Consider the following 18,361-nt stretch of genomic DNA (forward strand, 5'->3'; position numbering starts at 1 on the left):
CTTCTACACGCGAGCACACATTGAGGGGCCGCGCGCTTGTTACTAGCTAGTTACCTCTTACTAGTGGCCGTAACCCCCCCCCCCCACTAAGACTGATTGATAAAGACTAAGGTGAGGCCGGCGGGCAGGAGGATTAGTCTCATGATAAGCCAGGCGAAGATTGGCACTGACGAAGCTATGTTGACAGCCACTGCTGCCGTTGACAGCCTCTACTGCCGTTGACAGCCACTGCTGCCGTTGACAGCCTCTACTGCCGTTGACAGCCACTGCTGCCGTTGACAGCCACTGCTGCCGTTGACAGCCACTGCTGCCGTTGACAGCCTCTGCTGTCGTTGACAGCCACTGCTGCCGTTGACAGCCTCTGCTGTCGTTGACAGCCTCTACTGCCGTTGACAGCCACTGCTGCCGTTGACAGCCACTGCTGCCGTTGACAGCCACTGCTGCCGTTGACAGCCTCTACTGCCGTTGACAGCCTCTGCTGCCGTTGACAGCCACTGCTGCCGTTGACAGCCACTGCTGCCGTTGACAGCCTCTGCTGCCGTTGACAGCCACTGCTGCCGTTGACAGCCTCTACTGCCGTTGACAGCCTCTGCTGCCGTTGACAGCCTCTACTGCCGTTGACAGCCACTGCTGCCGTTGACAGCCACTGCTGCCGTTGACAGCCTCTACTGCCGTTGACAGCCACTGCTGCCGTTGACAGCCTCTACTGCCGTTGACAGCCACTGCTGCCGTTGACAGCCACTGCTGCCGTTGACAGCCACTGCTGCCGTTGACAGCCTCTACTGCCGTTGACAGCCTCTGCTGCCGTTGACAGCCTCTGCTGCCGTTGACAGCCACTGCTGCCGTTGACAGCCTCTACTGCCGTTGACAGCCTCTGCTGCCGTTGACAGCCACTGCTGCCGTTGTCAGCCTCTACTGCCGTTGACAGCCTCTGCTGCCGTTGACAGCCACTGCTGCCGTTGACAGCCACTGCTGCCGTTGACAGCCACTACTGCCGTTGACAGCCACTGCTGCCGTTGACAGCCACTGCTGCCGTTGACAGCCTCTACTGCCGTTGACAGCCACTGCTGCCGTTGACAGCCTCTACTGCCGTTGACAACCACTGCTGCCGTTGACAGCCACTGCTGCCGTTGACAGCCTCTACTGCCGTTGACAGCCTCTGCTGCCGTTGACAGCCTCTGCTGCCGTTGACAGCCTCTGCTGCCGTTGACAGCCACTGCTGCCGTTGACAGCCTCTGCTGCCGTTGACAGCCACTGCTGCCGTTGACAGCCACTGCTGCCGTTGACAGCCTCTGCTGCCGTTGACAGCCTCTACTGCCGTTGACAACCTCTGCTGCCGTTGACATCTCTGTGCATTATAATATACTACTACTACTACATCTCTGTACATTATACTGTACTACACATGTACATAATGTTGTGCTACATCCCCATACAAATTATCAGCGACAAATACAGAAAATATAATAATAAATATATGTACAGAGCAGGACAGTGACGCGACATGCTCCTTCAACTGGTATGTTGTGCCACAAGACTGAGAGATGCCATCTAGTGCTGTCTGCAGGCCAAGATGGTTGTCTTGAGATGATTTCGGGGCTTAGCGTCCCCGCGGCCCGGTTCTCGACCAGGGGGCCACCTTTTTGTTACACCCCCCCCCCCCCCAGGAAGCAGCCCGTAGCAGCTGTCTAACTCCCAGGTACCTATTTACTGCTAGGTTAATAGGGGCATCAGGGGTGAAAGAAATTCTGCCCATTTGTTAACCTTAACTACGAATACCGAGCGCTGTCCACTCAGCCGTCAGGCCTGAAGACGGTCACACTCGAGCCCAGTTGTAACCTAACTTTGGCTGCACGTTGCAAGCTTGTACAGGTTAATGATATATTTAGATGACGAGTGACACCCTACTTTTCGCTGTGTAACTTTGTGGCGCTGTGTTTACTTCGCCTCCTGCCTGCCTGGCTCCAAGACTTGGCCGCGCCGCCAGCTACTGCTGAGGAGTATGTGCTCCTCCTGCTGAGGGAGGACCGTGGCCGCGGGACCCTCCAGCTGAGGGAGGACCGTGACCGCGGGACCCTCCAGCTGAGGGAGGACCGTGACCGTGGGACCCTCCAGCTGAGGGAGGACCGTGACCGTGGGACCCTCCAGCTGAGGGAGGACCGTGGCCGTGGGACCCTCCAGCTGAGGGAGGACCGTGGCCGTGGGACCCTCCAACTGAGGGAGGACCGTGGCCGTGGGACCCTCCAACTGAGGGAGGACCGTGGCCGTGGGACCCTCCAGCTGAGGGAGGACCGTGGCCGCGGGACCCTCCAGCTGAGGGAGGACCGTGGCCGCGGGACCCTCCAGCTGAGGGAGGACCGTGGCCGCGGGACCCTCCAGGTGAGGGAGGACCGTGGCCGCGGGACCCTCCAGCTGAGGGAGGACCGTGGCCGCGGGACCCTCCAGGTGAGGGAGGACCGTGGCCGCGGGACCCTCCAGGTGAGGGAGGACCGTGACCCCGGGACCCTCCAGCTGAGGGAGGACCGTGACCGCGGGACCCTCCAGCTGAGGGAGGACCGTGGCCGCGGGACCCTCCAGGTGAGGGAGGACCGTGGCCGCGGGACCCTCCAGCTGAGGGAGGACCGTGGCCGCGGGACCCTCCAGGTGAGGGAGGACCGTGGCCGCGGGACCCTCCAGGTGAGGGAGGACCGTGACCCCGGGACCCTCCAGCTGAGGGAGGACCGTGACCGCGGGACCCTCCAGCTGAGGGAGGACCGTGGCCGCGGGACCCTCCAGGTGAGGGAGGACCGTGACCCCGGGACCCTCCAGCTGAGGGAGGACCGTGACCGCGGGACCCTCCAGCTGAGGGAGGACCGTGGAACCCTCCAGCTGAGGGAGGACCGTGGCCGCGGGACTGAGGTAGTGACCCCGGCGCCAACACTCCCGGACACTCTCACCGTGCGTCACTTCTTGCTGGTAATTAGGCAAGAGATAGGAGGGGGGGGGGGTGAGGTGCTGTATACTGCAGGTGTAGACGTTGCTCAAGATCTGCTACACTACCACACCTTGGAACACATTGGTGGCCGGGAAATTTCTTGCTTCAATGACCCGGAAGGCAGTTGTTGCTTAATAGCCCCTGGGAAAGTGAGAGTTTTTCGTACCTGTATTCTATATATCTCACCTCACAAGATGGGTTGTAACTGTCCTTAAAATTATGGACGGAAGTGGTACCACGGCCTACAGTATTCTTTCACTTGCTGCTAACCAGTTCAGTGATGGTCAGTCTATTGGCAGCTGCAAGCAACAGCCTGTTGGAGCAAGTTATCACCAGTCGAGCCTGGCCCCAGGCCGGGGAGTAGAAGCACTCCCGGTACACCCGGTAAGCACCAGTAAGCCGTGTTCCACTGCTCTCATACACCTCTTCAACACTGGTGGGTTTCCAGCTTCACTCCAGGATATGTCGTCGTGTCCCATTTCATCCAAATTTTAAGAGACTGTCCATTTCTAACTTGTTTATTTCCTATAGTCACTTATATTGAGTTCTTTTAACCTGTCCCTTTGGCTAGTCTTTTGGGTTCAGGTACTAGTTTTGTTGAAAACTTTTGCAATTTTTCAAGGTACTGTTTTGTGGATTCCATGCTGGTGCTGCACACTCGAGTAATGATCTCTCGTATGTTGTTGTATATTCATGGAAACCGTTTGTGTAGAGTAGTAAATGATGTAATGTTTGCCGCTGACGTTATCTGTTTACGTAAACCTCTGCTGTTTGGGCTCTAATTATGTCTACTCTCTTATCTTGTCTCTTTCCCTTGTGGAATAGATGCCAAACGGTCCCCTCTTCACTTTCCCACTTACATTGTCAAACACTTGGTATTGAACTCTTGGCAGATAATAGTGTGGCCAGGTCTGCTGTTTGTGATGATCCTCCTGCAGTACTCCTGCAGTATTCCTGCAGGAGTCCTGCAGTACTCCTGTAGTACTCCTGCAGGACTCCTGCAGTACTCCTCGGTTTTGACTTTTCATCTTTAGTTTTGTGTCATCTGTAAACATAGCCATGTTTACATATGATACGCGAGAGCTCAATTCCTCGAATAGGTTGCTCAGCTGTTCACTTAGTCAAGAAAGAGGTAAACGCAGAATCAGACGGGCTAAACAATCCACCAGACTGCCAATTACCAGCCCAGTAGCCATTCCCTTCACAGCCTCAAGAAGAGTGACCTATGTTTTTATAAGACAAAAATATCAGCGCCGTTGGAACATAGTAATTAGTAACATTTAACTTTTTTTAATCTAAAAGCCATTAGCTAAGAAATTATTTTCCTACTCGTAACCACAGTGACAGCAAGAATGATTATTGACATAACTATACACAAGGCAAACATTCGCTTGCCCGTGAATATCCCGTGTGGAGCCCCAGCCGTTAATGGGGCTCTCTCCAGGAGGTATTCTGTGAAGAGAATACAGGTTCTGCAAGGGTGACGAATACAGGCTCTTCAAGCCTGACAAATACAGGCTCTTCAAGCCTGACAAATACAGGCTCTTCAAGCCTGACAAATACAGGCTCTTCAAGCCTGACGTATACAGGCTCTTCAAGCCTGACAAATACAGGCTCTTCAAGCCTGACAAATACAGGCTCTTCAAGCCTGACAAATACAGGCTCTTCAAGCCTGACGTATACAGGCTCTTCAAGCCTGACAAATACAGGCTCTTCAAGCCTGACGTATACAGGCTCTTCAAGCCTGACGAATACAGGCTCTTCAAGCCTGGCGAATACAGGCTCTTCAAGCCTGACAAATACAGGCTCTTCAAGCCTGACAAATACAGGCTCTTCAAGCCTGACAAATACAGGCTCTTCAAGCCTGACGTATACAGGCTCTTCAAGCCTGACGTATACAGGCTCTTCAAGCCTGACGTATACAGGCTCTTCAAGCCTGACGTATAAAGGCTCTTCAAGCCTGACGAATACAGGCTCTTCAAGCCTGACGTATACAGGCTCTTCAAGCCTGACGTATACAGGCTCTTCAAGCCTGACAAATACAGGCTCTTCAAGCCTGACGTATACAGGCTCTTCAAGCCTGACGTATACAGGCTCTTCAAGCCTGACGTATACAGGCTCTTCAAGCCTGGCGAATACAGGCTCTTCAAGCCTGACGAATACAGGCTCTTCAAGCCTGACAAATACAGGTTCTTCCTGCGTGAAGAGCCTGTATTTGTCACACACACATCCTCATTAAACTGGATATGGCCATACATAAATGATCTTCCCGGAGATGACGCGGTTTCAAGCAATTCTGAAATTACAATAAGAAAACAAAAACACAAATGATTATCCTGAAGCTTCTCTTAAGGGACCCGCCTCTAACAATGCTAAGTTGATCCTAGCCCGAGTGCTTGGGCCTAAATTCAGTTAAACGATCCACTGACTGACTCATCCCTCGTGACCTCCACTGCCTGGTGTGTGTGTGGGGGTGGGGGTGGGGGTGGGGGGGGGGTGGATAGTGATGCATTGTGACGTGTTGGTAATGTGTAGTGATTTTAGTGCGGGTGTGATGGTGTGTGTTGTTTTGGGTTAAATAGGCTTGTTTGAGCGTGTGTATGTATTTACTATTTGTGCCTGCAGACTCGATCTTTTTAGTTCCTAGACCCCCGCCTTTCTAACCGATCTATTATTTCCTCTATAATGTCTCTATGATATCCTGGATTATGTGTGTTTGCGCGCGCGTGTGCATGTGTGTGCACGTAAGCGTGCGTGCGGGGCCGCGTGCGTGCCAGAACCCTTCAGCCCCTCTTTATCCTTTCCCATCATGCGCGCCCTACAGGTCGCGGAGTACGGTGGCACTCGCGAATTCACAGTGGTGGAATCGACGGCACGGTGCCAGCTTCTCTCCCCCCCCCCCTCCTGCTTCACCCACCTTTACGTCCATGATAATGTCCATCACCTGTCCGCCCTCCCGTCACCAGTATCTTCAAGGAGTATGTCTTGAGATAATACCTATTTGATCAGTAGTGTCCTCTCTCAGTATGCCTCTCCCTCCCTCCCTCCGTACCTACACATGTGTCAAGTCCGTCGACTTCGACTCACTGCACGTACGTGTACGTGTGTGTGGGGTGACTTTCGCATCGTCATTCAGCTGAGGATGATGTGATCTACCGTACAGTACGTTGCTAGTGTTTAACAACGCAGTCTCTCATCTTAACGAGCGTTCTTGAAGTTTAAGACAAAGTTTTAAGTTACCATGCGGTACATTGTGCAGCCTTAGGGTACATACTTCGTTTTTAAATGTTTTTAAATTATATAAACGTACTCAGATGTACATACCATTTAATTCCAGGGATTTTGAATCAGAACTAATTTTATTTGTGTTTTATCTGACCGAAAACTCACTGCTGTAAAAATGTGCATGATTTTATTAGTTTATGTGGCTTGTGTGAGCAGAGTGACACCACTCTCACAAGTCAAGCCTGGCCTCGGGCCGGGCTTGGGGAGTAGAACAACTCCCAGAACCCCATCAACCAGGTATAATATCTAACACACTTTGTGACACCATTAATTAAACATTTGCTCATACTCCTTGACCAAGGCTGAGGTAAAATAATAATAATAATAATAATGAAGGTGAAGGTAAGACCCAATACATGTTTAAGTGTATCAAAACCAAATTTTCCGATGAAATTTGCATCCTCTCTCAAGGGCTGTGTTAAGGCGGGTTGATAAAGGATGTAGGTTGTGTGCGCGAAATTTTGGTTTTAATACAATTGCACATTGTATTGGGTTTTTCTTTCTCCTTCATTCAAGCACTACGGTATTATAGTAAGTTTCTCAATATGATATTAATGGTTATATTATTTATAAAGGTGCTGTAATTTAGATTTATAAGTACACCATTCAACGGTCAGTGGATCATTAAACAGGCTCATTATACATTCAAGACTGATAGCGAAGATAGTAATAAGAACAGTCGAGTTATTAACATTATAATACAAACCAGTACAGAATAAAAACTACATTCTCTGCAGCAGGGTTCAAGCAGGGTAGTATTGTTAATATTACTCGACTACACAAGGCCCATGGGCCCATACCAGGCAGCTCCTACTGATGTCTATCTTCTTGAGGTTATCTTATCTTCTTGAGGTTATCTTGAGATGATTTCGGGGCTTTAGTGTCCCCGCGGCCCGGTCCTCGACCCGACCTCCACCCCCAGGAAGCAGCCCGTGACAGCTGACTAACACCCAGGTACCTATTTTACTGCTAGGTAACAGGGGCATAGGGTGAAAGAAACTCTGCCCATTGTTTCTCGCTGGCGCCTGGGATCGAACCCGGGACCACAGGATCACAAGTCCAGTGTGCTGGACTGGACTTAGGTCTACCCATAAATTAAGCCACGCTGGGCACAGACAATAGCATACTACGAAAGTGACGTACTGTCCCGTTTTCTTTCTTGGATCTGCTTTAAGGCTTTAAGGTTAGGAGAAAAAACATTTAATTAACGGGTTTCATGACGTTTTGAAACCTTAGGAGAACTTACCGCCCTCCTAATCCACCAGAGGACCCTTAACTTGTTGTTTTGGTAAACAAAATTCCAAAAATTATTTTCAATTATTTGTCTTGCAGGCGAGGAGTCACAATAACGTGGCTGAAATGTGTTGACCAAACCACACACTAGAAAGTGAAGGGACGACGATGTTTCGGTCCGTCCTGGACCATTCTCAAGTATATTGTGTCAATGGTTATTCTGTCAAGTCGATCATAATCGACTTGAGAATGGTCCAGGACGGACCGAAACGTCGTCGTCCCTTCACTTTCTAGGGTGTGGTCTGGTCAACAATTAGTTGTCTTTTTCAAATTACGGTTTTTTTTTGGGGGGGGGGGGGTTGGGGGGGGGGCGGGGGCGTCGCGCATACGATCGAAAAGCGACGTAATTTGTAAGAGGACGGGTTGATGACATACACAATACACTTCGCTACACACACGTGGCGGGCGTGGACAGGTGTCTACCTCACACACACCTGCCTCGTAACAGCAGCTGTACTAATTACCTTGACACATACAGTGTAAGAAAGGTGAGCAAGAGCAGGTGAACGAGACCCTTGAGCACAGGCCGGTGTCTTTATCTCTTCCCAATCACAGTTAGGCAACACTTGACCGTCCCTCACACTGATATATCTGCTGATATCACCTTCAACCATCTTTGGGACACTGTCCTCCTCAGCTGGGGGGGGGGAGGCATGCATGCTCCAACTCCCTCAGCAGTGGAGTTATTGCGGGCTCAGCTCCCTCACCTAGGCGTTATTACTTCCTCCGGCACCCTCAGCTTGAAGGTTGAGTGCTCCGACTTCCTCGGTTTGGACCCATACCTTTTTTCATTGTGTTAATGACCTAACCACTGGAGTGGAATCCTAAATGTCAATGTTTGCAGATGATGCCATGTTTAATGAGAAGAGTCGAGACGAAGATTGTAATATACTCCAAGATGACTTAGATAAGTTGCAGAGTTTGTCTTAGAAATGGCTATTAGACTTCAACACAAGCAAGTGTAAGGTGTTAGTGCCAGGTAGAAAGTGAAGGGAAACTACCTCCGTGTAATGACTAGGGGAAAAATACCTGGGAGTGGGTACTACTACACATAAGGGGCATAACTGGCCGACCCCTCACAGTGTTCAAGAGAGAACTGGATAAGCACCTCCAAAGGATACCTGATCAACCAGGCTGTGACTCATACGTCAGGCTGCGAGCAGCCGCGTCCAACAGCCTGGTTGATCAGTCCGGCAACCAGGAGGCCTGGTCGACGACCGGGCCGCGGGGACGCTAAGCCCCGGAAGCACCTCAAGGTAACCTCAAGGTAACCTCAAGGTGGTTATAGCACCGAACCTAACTCCGGAGGTGCACGTAAATAGGATAACGTCATAAGTGTTCTCTACAATGAGAAAAGTAAGAACAAAGTTCATGAGCCTAAATAAGGAGACATTTACATCTGTACATGGCCTAGGTGAGACCAGTCTTAGAGTTTACCGCCCCTATCGTGGAGCCCTCGTCTTAAAACACACACAACTAGAAATGGTTCAAAGGTTTGCAACAAGGCTCGTCCTGGAATTGCGAGGGATGGGATAATGAGAAATACAGAAAGAACTAGATCTGATGTCACTAGTGAAAAGGAGAGAGAGAGAGAGAGAGAGAGAGAGAGAGAGAGAGAGAGAGAGAGAGAGAGAGAGAGAGAGAGAGAGAGAGAGGGGACTGACTGACTTATGAAATACTTAGGGGATTGATAAAGTGAAAAAGGTGATGTTTAAAAGTAATAGCAATAAAGCTAGATGGCATGGATGGAAGCTTGAAAATCAGATAGCTGAAGAGCGATCTTACAAGCACAAATAGGTGAGTACAAATTGTCACACGCGCGTTCGCACACACACATTCATATTCACCAAAGATGAAATGTATTCCCCAGTAAGCTCTAGCAAGGAGTCACAGTCACGAAGGGCAGCTTAGGGGAATACGTAGATGGGGTGAGGGGCGAGAGGAGCGGTGAGGGGCGAGAGAAGGGGTGAGAGGGACAAAGGATGGGGTGAGGAGGGACAAGGGAAGGAAAGGGTGGCTGGAGGATACAGGTATAATATGGTTTTTACTTGCGCATGACCTAAAACATATCTGCAGCACAGCAAGGGACTGTGTACTAGGTTGTACCTCTTGTCAAAATTCACAGCCGGGAACCACCAGCAATTAAAATTACTAGGGAAACCCGCCAGAAACTACCGCGGGGTAACTAACCTCCCGCCAGGAATCACCGCCAGAAACTTGCGCGGGGTAACCTCCCGCCGGAAGGTCCAGAGATTGTGAACTGTAGTGTTGGGGGCGTGTTTCAAGATCCTGAAGGAAGAACACTTGAGAGAGAGAGAGTGTTCTCTCTCTCTCTGTTCTCTGTCTTCCTGTCCTGGAAGACAGCGTGGTGATGCTGGAGCTGTGAGGTGAGCCCCAGCACCAGCAGCATCTCTCTGGGGAGTGGTGGGATGAGGCAGTGGGTGAGTCACACCACCTGGCGTCGTGCGCTGCTCAACACCTGCACGGTGATGCTCTTGGTGCTCGTGTCTGCCAGCAGGCTCCAGCTCACGTCCTCGCCTGCACCAGTATGAGGGGGCGTCACCCAGATGACTTACACATCATGAGTGTTGATGAGTAACTGACCCCGAATTGGTGGGGGGGGGTCGTAATAGTGGTGACGGGAGTTTAACCGATCAAAACACCCAGCACCATGTGCATGGATTAGTTAAATTAGAACACTCTGATAAATACAATCCCTTCGTTAGGTTAGCGTGTGTGTGTAGGTTAGAACAGAGGAGCCAAACACGCGGGCCGTCTATATGCGGCCGCACAACTCCCTCGCCCCTTCAGCTACGCTTTCAGCACTCAACTAACAGTTTTAAGTTAAAAATACTCCATATGTATTGACAGATTAATCTGCTGTCATATCCATTCCACGGGAGATACTTGTAGGTGCCGTAAAGTAGGATGCTGGCCAACACCCGTCCAGTAGTTATAGTTGTGTTTCCAAGTTTAAGACGCGTATGAGCCGTCTAACAACCATGGCAGCTGTGAGCCGTGGCGGACTTCTGCTTGCGTAGTGTCACTCGGTTACCTCTCAGGCCTAGTTGTTTGAGCAGTGTCACAAGCAGTAGTTAGTGTGGTTCAATTAAAAAACATGTTAGGAATTAAACGAACAATTAATGAACAGCATCGGGTTGTGCAGGAAAAGTGGAAAAAACTTGTATATTTTGCTGAAGGGGATTAGTGTTATTTAAATTATAAATAAAATGAAAACTTACATGTTTATTCTGTAAAGAGTTTGTACAGAAGCTAAAGGCTAGTGGACAAGAACATAATATTCCTCCAAGGAGTGCCGGACCAACCGGGCTGTGGTGGGTATGTGGGCCTGCGGGCCGCTCCAAGCAACAGCCTGGTGGACCAAACTCTCACAAGTCAAGCCTGGCCTCGGGCCGGGCTTGGGGAGTAGAACAACTCCCAGAACCCCATCAACCAGGTATCATAAGGGTCGTAGGCGCTGTGAAGCTAACCACGCCAACAAGTCTCGTAACTATACAAGTGGCAAATTACCTAACGTTAAAGTTAACGAGTTAAGAGCAGTCACTGAAAAAGCAACATTCACTAATAAAAAAAGATTTGGCCAAAGGAGTGAGGCTGCGGTTAAGTAAGGCATGGTATATGGTTACTTGTGAAGTAACCGCCTTCGAAGGAAACTTTATCACAAGATGCATATTGATGACTTTAGATACTCGGAGAAACGTCAAGATTTGGCCACCAATATAAGCCTCAAGAAATATAGTTGCCGAGAGGATCAGTTAACTATCAAAGAATTAACAGCCAATTTATAGGAAAAGTAATGTCCTTTACTGCATTTTCTGTTGCCATTGATAAAAGTACAGATGTTCCTGATGCAACTTGCAGTTTGTATATGTAGTGTTGATGAAAGTGTGCAAGTAACAGAAAAGCTTGTGAAATTGGTATCAATGAACAGAATAACTGGTAATAACATGCTTGTGAGCTCAGTAAGGGCGCTGAACAAATTAGGCAGTGATAGAACAAGAAGGAAATCCTGGGTGGAGAAGTGGCTGCTACCAAGTACAGTGAAAGCACACCACGAATTTCACAGTTTGCACTGCACTCTTAACAGTGATGCTGTCATCAACCCAGCCGCTGTCATCAACCGCCGCCTCAAATCTACACTTTTATGGAACACAAAGGATAGGAGATGAACTGAAGATAATGACTGGGCTCCAGGTCTGGCTTTCATGATGGATATCACTGAACACTTCATAAAGATGCAGTGACACGCTGTGACAGTTTGTGTCTTTGAAATGAAACTTTGGTTGTTTGAAAGACAACTTTCAGAAAGAAATATTTCTCACTTTTGAACTTTTTGATATGATTAATTTCCGAATTTTATGTTGACACCCACAGAACGAGGTGATCCAGCACGCGCGCTAAACCTATCATTAAGGTGTTCAGGTAGAAATTCCATAAGGAACCAAGCACACTTCCCTGTGGCACACAAGCACTGATTGAGGGGCCTTCAGACCCGGCCTTGTTAATGCCCACCCCGAGAGTGCCATGTTGATAGCATCACCGAGGCGTGGACGTGTGCCAGGATCCTGGCGGGTGCTTATAACGTTATACCACTCCAGCTCGGCACCTTCTGCCGTGTCCTGCAAAACACAATTTTTTGTGTTTCTGGGTATGTGGGCCTGCGGGCTGCTCCAAGCAACAGCCTGGTGGACCAGACTCTCTCAAGTCGAGTCTGGCCTCGGGCCGGGCTTGGGGAGTAGAACAACTCCCAGAACCCCATCAACCAGGTATATGTGGGCCTGCGGGCCGCTCCAAGCAACAGCCTGGTGGACCAGACTCTCACAAGTCGAGTCTGGCCTCGGGCCGGGCTTGGGGAGTAGAAGAACTCCCAGAACCCCATCAACCAGGTATATGTGGGCCTGCGGGCCGCTCCAAGCAACAGCCTGGTGGACCAGACTCTCACAAGTCGAGTCTGGCCTCGGGCCGGGCTTGGGGAGTAGAAGAACTCCCAGAACCCCATCAACCAGGTATATGTGGGCCTGCGGGCCGCTCCAAGCAACAGCCTGGTGGACCAGACTCTCACAAGTCGAGTCTGGCCTCGGGCCGGGCTTGGGGAGTAGAAGAACTCCCAGAACCCCATCAACCAGGTATCAACAAAATGGAGATAACTTGAACAAGAAGTCATCGACTGGACGATTTTTTCTAGCGCTTCACGTGGAGGCGGTCGGCCGAGCGGACAGCACACTGGACTTGTGATCCTGTGGTCCCGGGTTCGATCCCGGACGCCGGCGAGAAACAATGGGCAGAGTTCCTTTCACCCTATGCCCCTGTTACCTAGCAGTAAAATAGGTACCTGAGTGTTAGTCAGCTGTCACGGGCTGCTTCCTGGGGGTGGAGGCCTGGTCGAGGACCGGGCCACGGGGACACTAAAGCCCCGAAATCATCTCAAGATAACCTCAAGAAATCTCAAGATAACGTGCTAAATGACAGTAAAAAAAGTGTCAACTGCTGTAAGATGGTAGTGAATCTTGTCTGTGGAAGGCTTGATTCTTAACGACTGTTTCGTAAGTGTAATTACATCTGACTTCTTCCTCCCCCATATATCTATCCTGTATATTCTCGTGGAAGCCAGAGATGGTAGATATGAGTGGGGGCCACCCCAGTTTTCCTGCACAACCGCCTGGCTGTCCAAGCTGACCTTGCCAGCCTCGTCACCTTCCCTGTCACAAGTAATTTGAGGAGATGGGCGTCTTGTGTCATTACCACTGACGACAACTGTCACGTCTTGCAACATGTCCACCTTATCTTTCTGGATCTGTCATATATATATATATATATATATATATATATATATATATATATATATATATATATATATATATATATATATATATATATATATATATAATATCTCTCTCTCTCAACCCAACCCAACCACATGGGATGGTGCCCAACCACTTGGGATGGTGCCCAACCACTTGGGTTGGACGGTAGAGCGACGGTCTCGCTTCATGCAGGTCGGCGTTCAATCCCCGACCGTCCAAGTGGTTGGGCACCATTCCTTCCCCCCATCCAACCCCAAATCCTTATCCTGACCCCTTCCCAGTGCTATATATTCGTAATGCCTTGGTGCTTTCCCCTGATAGTTCCTTTCCCTTCCCTTCCCTCTCTCCCTCCCCCCCCCCCCCCCCCACCTACTATTGGAGGTGCCTACCAACGAGGTGTGGCGGGAAGCGGAAGTGTCCGGCAGAATACCATCCGGGTGGAATGTGCTTCCAGCACGTTATCTCCGTAGCGGCAGTCTCTTCCCGGATGTCTTATCAGCACGTCCCGGTCTCTTGTGAGGGGGGCCTAGCCTTATTTCCCCCCCCTCGTGCCAGACTTATCCTCCCCTCGTGCCAGACTTATCCTCCCCCTCGTGCCAGACTTATCCTCCCCTCGTGCCAGACTTATCCCCCCCTCCTGTAAGACTTACCCCCCCCCCTCGTGCCAGACTTATCCTCCCCCTCGTGCCAGACTTATCCCCCCCTCCTGTAAGACTTACCCCCCCCCCCCTCGTGCCAGACTTCCATCCGTCCCTCTGTACACAAACTAAAGGTCAGATGTTAAAACTTTTATAAATGTAGAATTTTTTCCCGTTTGTTTATTTTTCATTTCATTCTCTCGAATATCACATTTTATTTGTTAAACAACAACAATAAAAGTAATGCAGATCATTGATTTAAATGTTGTCTTGTACCTTGATGGCATCGTACATTGAATATACTGTAGTCAATACAAGATTTATGCATCTTTATTCCCAGGCGGCTCTATTAAGCTGTTATGTAACTAGGTATTTATATGTTCCATTTGCCAGTGTGTACTAACCTATTTCTGCTTGCGGAGGTTGAGCGTTGGCTCTTTGGTCCCGCCTCTCAACTGTTAATCACGTGTGTGTGTGTGTGTGTGTGTGTGTGTGTGTGTGTGTGTGTGTGTGTGTGTGTGTGTGTGTGTGTGTGTGTGTGTGTGTGTGGGGGGGGGGGGTCGAGATCCAGCTCTTAAGTCCCGCCTTATGACTTTTGGTAGTTTAATGCGATGACTAATAATCCATTTGTCTTATCATGCAAAACTGTGTTATCTTGAGGTTATCTTGAGTTGATTTCGGGGCTTTAGTGTCCCCGCGGCCCGGTCCTTGACCAGGCCTCCACCCCCAGGAAGCAGCCCGTGACAGCTGACTAACACCCAGGTACCAATTTACTGCTAGGTAACAGGGGCATTCAGGGTGAAAGAAACTTTGCCCATTTGTTTCTGTCTCGTGCGGGAATCGAACCCGCGCCACAGAATTACGAGTCCTGCGCGCTATCCACCAGGCTACGATGCCCCTGTGTTGAATCACCTTCGACAATTTCATCGAGGGTATTTGTTGACTCGTTTGTGTATGCGGCTACCGGCTGTACCCCTTCGTTATGGTGTTTCTCACCGAGACTGTCCGATTGGTTAGTCCCCCCTCTTCATGGCTTCCATGTTCTTTCATTCCTCCAGTGTGGTGAGAACTGGTTCCCTTAGTCTTCCTTCAGTGATCAGTCCCGTCAGCTCAGGAACCTAACTCATTTAGTATCTTTGGAGCTTTTCTAGTTTTATATTTCTTTAGATAGGGTTTCCAGTCTGGTGCAGCATACTTGAAAATGGGTCTCACATAAGTTAAGAACATAAGAATGAAGGTAACTGCAGACGATGAGTCACAATAACGTGGCTGAAGTATGTTGACCAGACCACACACTAGAAGATGAAGGGACGACGACGTTTCGATCCATCCTGGACCATTCTCAAGTCGATTATGACTTGACACAATCGACTTGAGAATGGTCCAGGACGGACCAAAACGTCGTGGTCCCTTCACTTTCTAGTGTGTGGTCTGGTCATCAAGGTAACTACAGAAATTCTATTGGCCCATATGAGGCAGCTCCTATTTATATCCACCCAATCTCATTCATATATATGTATAACCTACGCTTGAAACAATCAAGGGATCCTACTTATGTTACGCGGCACAAATCAACACCTGTTACCGAACCAGTATTCACCCAGGTCTTTCCTAAATGTAAACATATCCAATCAGTTACACCCAAACATGATAAGAGTTACAGGATGCGGGCTAGATGGTGTTGGGATAGCGGGGTCTGACTGCCAGCGGGATGTGGGAGATGTGATTGGTAGAAATTTGAAACCCAAAAATCTGTGTATTCACCTAGTTGTGCTTGCGGGGGTTAAACTCTACTCTTTCAGCCCACCTCTCAACTGTCAATCAACCGTTTCTAACTACTATTTTTTTCCACACACACACACACACACACACACACACACACACACACACACACACACACACACACACACACACACACACACACACACACAAGTGTGTGTGTACTCACCTCTTATAGGTGAGTACACACACACACACACACACACACACACACACACACACACACACACACACACACACACACACACATATCCACCCACCAAGAAGCAGCCCGTGACAGCTGACTAACTCCCAAGTACCTATTTACTGCTAGGTAACAGGGGCATAGGGTGAAAGAAACTCTGCCCATTGTTTCTCGCCGGCGCCCGGGACCGAGCCCGGGACCGAGCCCGGGACCACATGATCACGTGTCCAGCGTGCTGTCCGCTCGGCCCCGTGTATAAGTGTTGGCAAGAGGACGGGTAGCACCACTGGGATTCATTTGTGGAGGCGTGGGCGGGGAGTTGTATGGGGTCCATCAGGCTCTGCCCACGTGGTGAAGGTTAGCTGGCCCTTGACCAGTGAGTCATGATGCCCACGGTCATGGGTGCTTGTCTGTGTTCTCTATGATGCATAATTATGTATATTTTGGGTTACTGGCTGTGACCCAAGGCGGGGGGGTGGGGGGTTATCTTCTTGAGGTTATCTTGAGATGATTTCGGGGCTTTTTAGTGTCCCCGCGGCTTCCTCCACCCCCAGGAAGCAGCCCGTGACAGCTGACTAACACCCAGGTACCTATTTTACTGCTAGTTAACAGGGTGAAAGAAACTCTGCCCATTGTTTCTCGCCGGCGCCTGGGATCGAACCCAGGACCACAAGTCCAGCGTGCTGTCCGCTCGGCCGACCGGCTCCCTACCGACCGACCGGGGGTGGCGGATATTTGTGTTTGGTATTATACATTCATCCGTGTGATGATGCCTTCGTCTTTCACTGACATCTTTGTCAGTGAAGTTGTAAATGTGTGATAAGACCGCCTGAGAAGAACCCCCCCCCCCCCACGCACTCACCCACACGAGGCCAGCCAGTAATTCATCTTGGGTGCAAAACCTTCTACATTATTTATGGCGGTTGCTGGTTATTCGCACAGAATCCTAGATTTCCCGCCTCTCTCATTTCTGCTTCGCTTTCCCTATTCCTGCCTTCTCTTTCTGACCTCCTCTCCTCCCTTACCTCCCTTCTCTCGAAACATATACTTTTTCTCTTAAGTTTTCCATCTTCTTTTCCTTTGCTTAAGTGTTGGGGTTAAGGCCTATTATCTTCACAGAGGTCATTAAGTTCATCACAATAATTTACTGTTCAACTGGTTAGTATAATCTGGTATTGAAGATAGGTCAGGACAATATAAATGAGGTGATAAGCTGTCTTCGCTGTTGTCCTGTTGAGTTTTTACCACAAGCCGCCGAGACTATTAGGCTTGTGCCCCAGTTAGAAGTAAACAGGTGATTTGAACTGGGGATCACAGGAGTGGCAGTCCTGTACGATACTCACTTCGTCACGGTCAGGTGCTACTGGTTGATGTTTTAGATTCAGCTACTCTGAACAAACAGTTCCAAGTAGCACGGGCTATGGTGAGCCTGTAGTGGACTTGAACCTCTGCTCCTGGCACAGGAACGGGGCTGTGTGTGTCCTGCTACTGATTGATGAAGATTAAGCCACCCAAAAGGTGGCACGGGCATGAATAGCCCGTAAGTGGTGGCCCTTTTGAGCCATTACCAGTATCAAGAGCTGATACTGGAGATCTGTGGAGGTGCAACTGCACCCTGCGTGACGGGAGATGTCTCCCGTGTCCTGCTACTGGCTGTAATGTTCTGGTATATGGAGAGAGTGGAGGGAGGAGAGTGGGAGGTGGGGTGGATAAGCGTATACATGGTCGGGAAGTGCTCGTATTGTTCATCTCCCCAATGGAAGCACAATTGAAGAGGCTATAAGAGTTAGTAACTGGCCATCCACCTTGCAAGTTGAACTGATAGCACTCAGAATTATTGACAACACTGTGGTAGACAGCTATTGTCTGACTCCCTTTCCCCACTAGCGATAAATAAATTGGATTCCCCAATCCACAACATTTTCATATTTATCCTCTTATTAAGTATGCTTATATATCTAGGTCTGTCTTCGGAGACAAGCACGTTATTACTTGACTGTAAACTATTTATTGCTAGTAGTGGGGAAAGGGAGTTCCTCCACATTGGCCTGCAGGAACATGATAAAGTTGACGCCCTTGCTAAGGCTGCAGTAAATAAATGTTGAAAGGAATCTTGAGTAATCAAATGGGTCCCTAAAGTGTTATTAGACGAGAACTCTTGAATGAATTTGATGAGTGCAGAATAGTGCAAACAGGAACTAGCAGGTCCAAGGTTCATCACATTGAGATGTGCCCAACAAAACACGTGTATGGGGCCAGTAACAAAATCAACACACTAACACACGTCGTCACAGCTCGAGTAAGACTACAAGTATCTCTGGCACTTCAGCTTTAGGGATCTAGATGAAGTAAAGTGTAAAGTTTGCGGACAAAGACATGGGAC

General features: G+C 49.6%; 3 protein-coding genes across 3 annotated transcripts in view; 1 reads left to right on the top strand and 2 right to left on the bottom strand.

Annotated features, from left to right (window-relative positions):
- Positions 1-18,361, top strand: part of Ehbp1 (Eps15 homology domain containing protein-binding protein 1) — a 380,163-nt gene that overhangs the window by 27,131 nt on the left and 334,671 nt on the right. The window lies entirely within an intron of this gene.
- On the bottom strand, positions 248-1,346 carry LOC138370489 (uncharacterized). The gene is made up of 2 exons (XM_069334858.1): positions 917-1,346; positions 248-687 (listed from the first exon to the last, which is right to left on the bottom strand). The coding sequence occupies exons 1-2, from the start codon at positions 1,344-1,346 to the stop codon at positions 248-250; spliced, it is 870 nt and encodes a 289-aa protein (XP_069190959.1).
- Positions 4,400-13,346, bottom strand: LOC138370490 (probable serine/threonine-protein kinase kinX). The gene is made up of 3 exons (XM_069334859.1): positions 13,251-13,346; positions 12,086-12,192; positions 4,400-5,183 (listed from the first exon to the last, which is right to left on the bottom strand). The coding sequence occupies exons 1-3, from the start codon at positions 13,344-13,346 to the stop codon at positions 4,400-4,402; spliced, it is 987 nt and encodes a 328-aa protein (XP_069190960.1).

This window comes from Procambarus clarkii, chromosome 32 (genome assembly GCF_040958095.1).
Source record: "Procambarus clarkii isolate CNS0578487 chromosome 32, FALCON_Pclarkii_2.0, whole genome shotgun sequence".
NCBI lineage: Eukaryota > Metazoa > Arthropoda > Malacostraca > Decapoda > Cambaridae > Procambarus > Procambarus clarkii.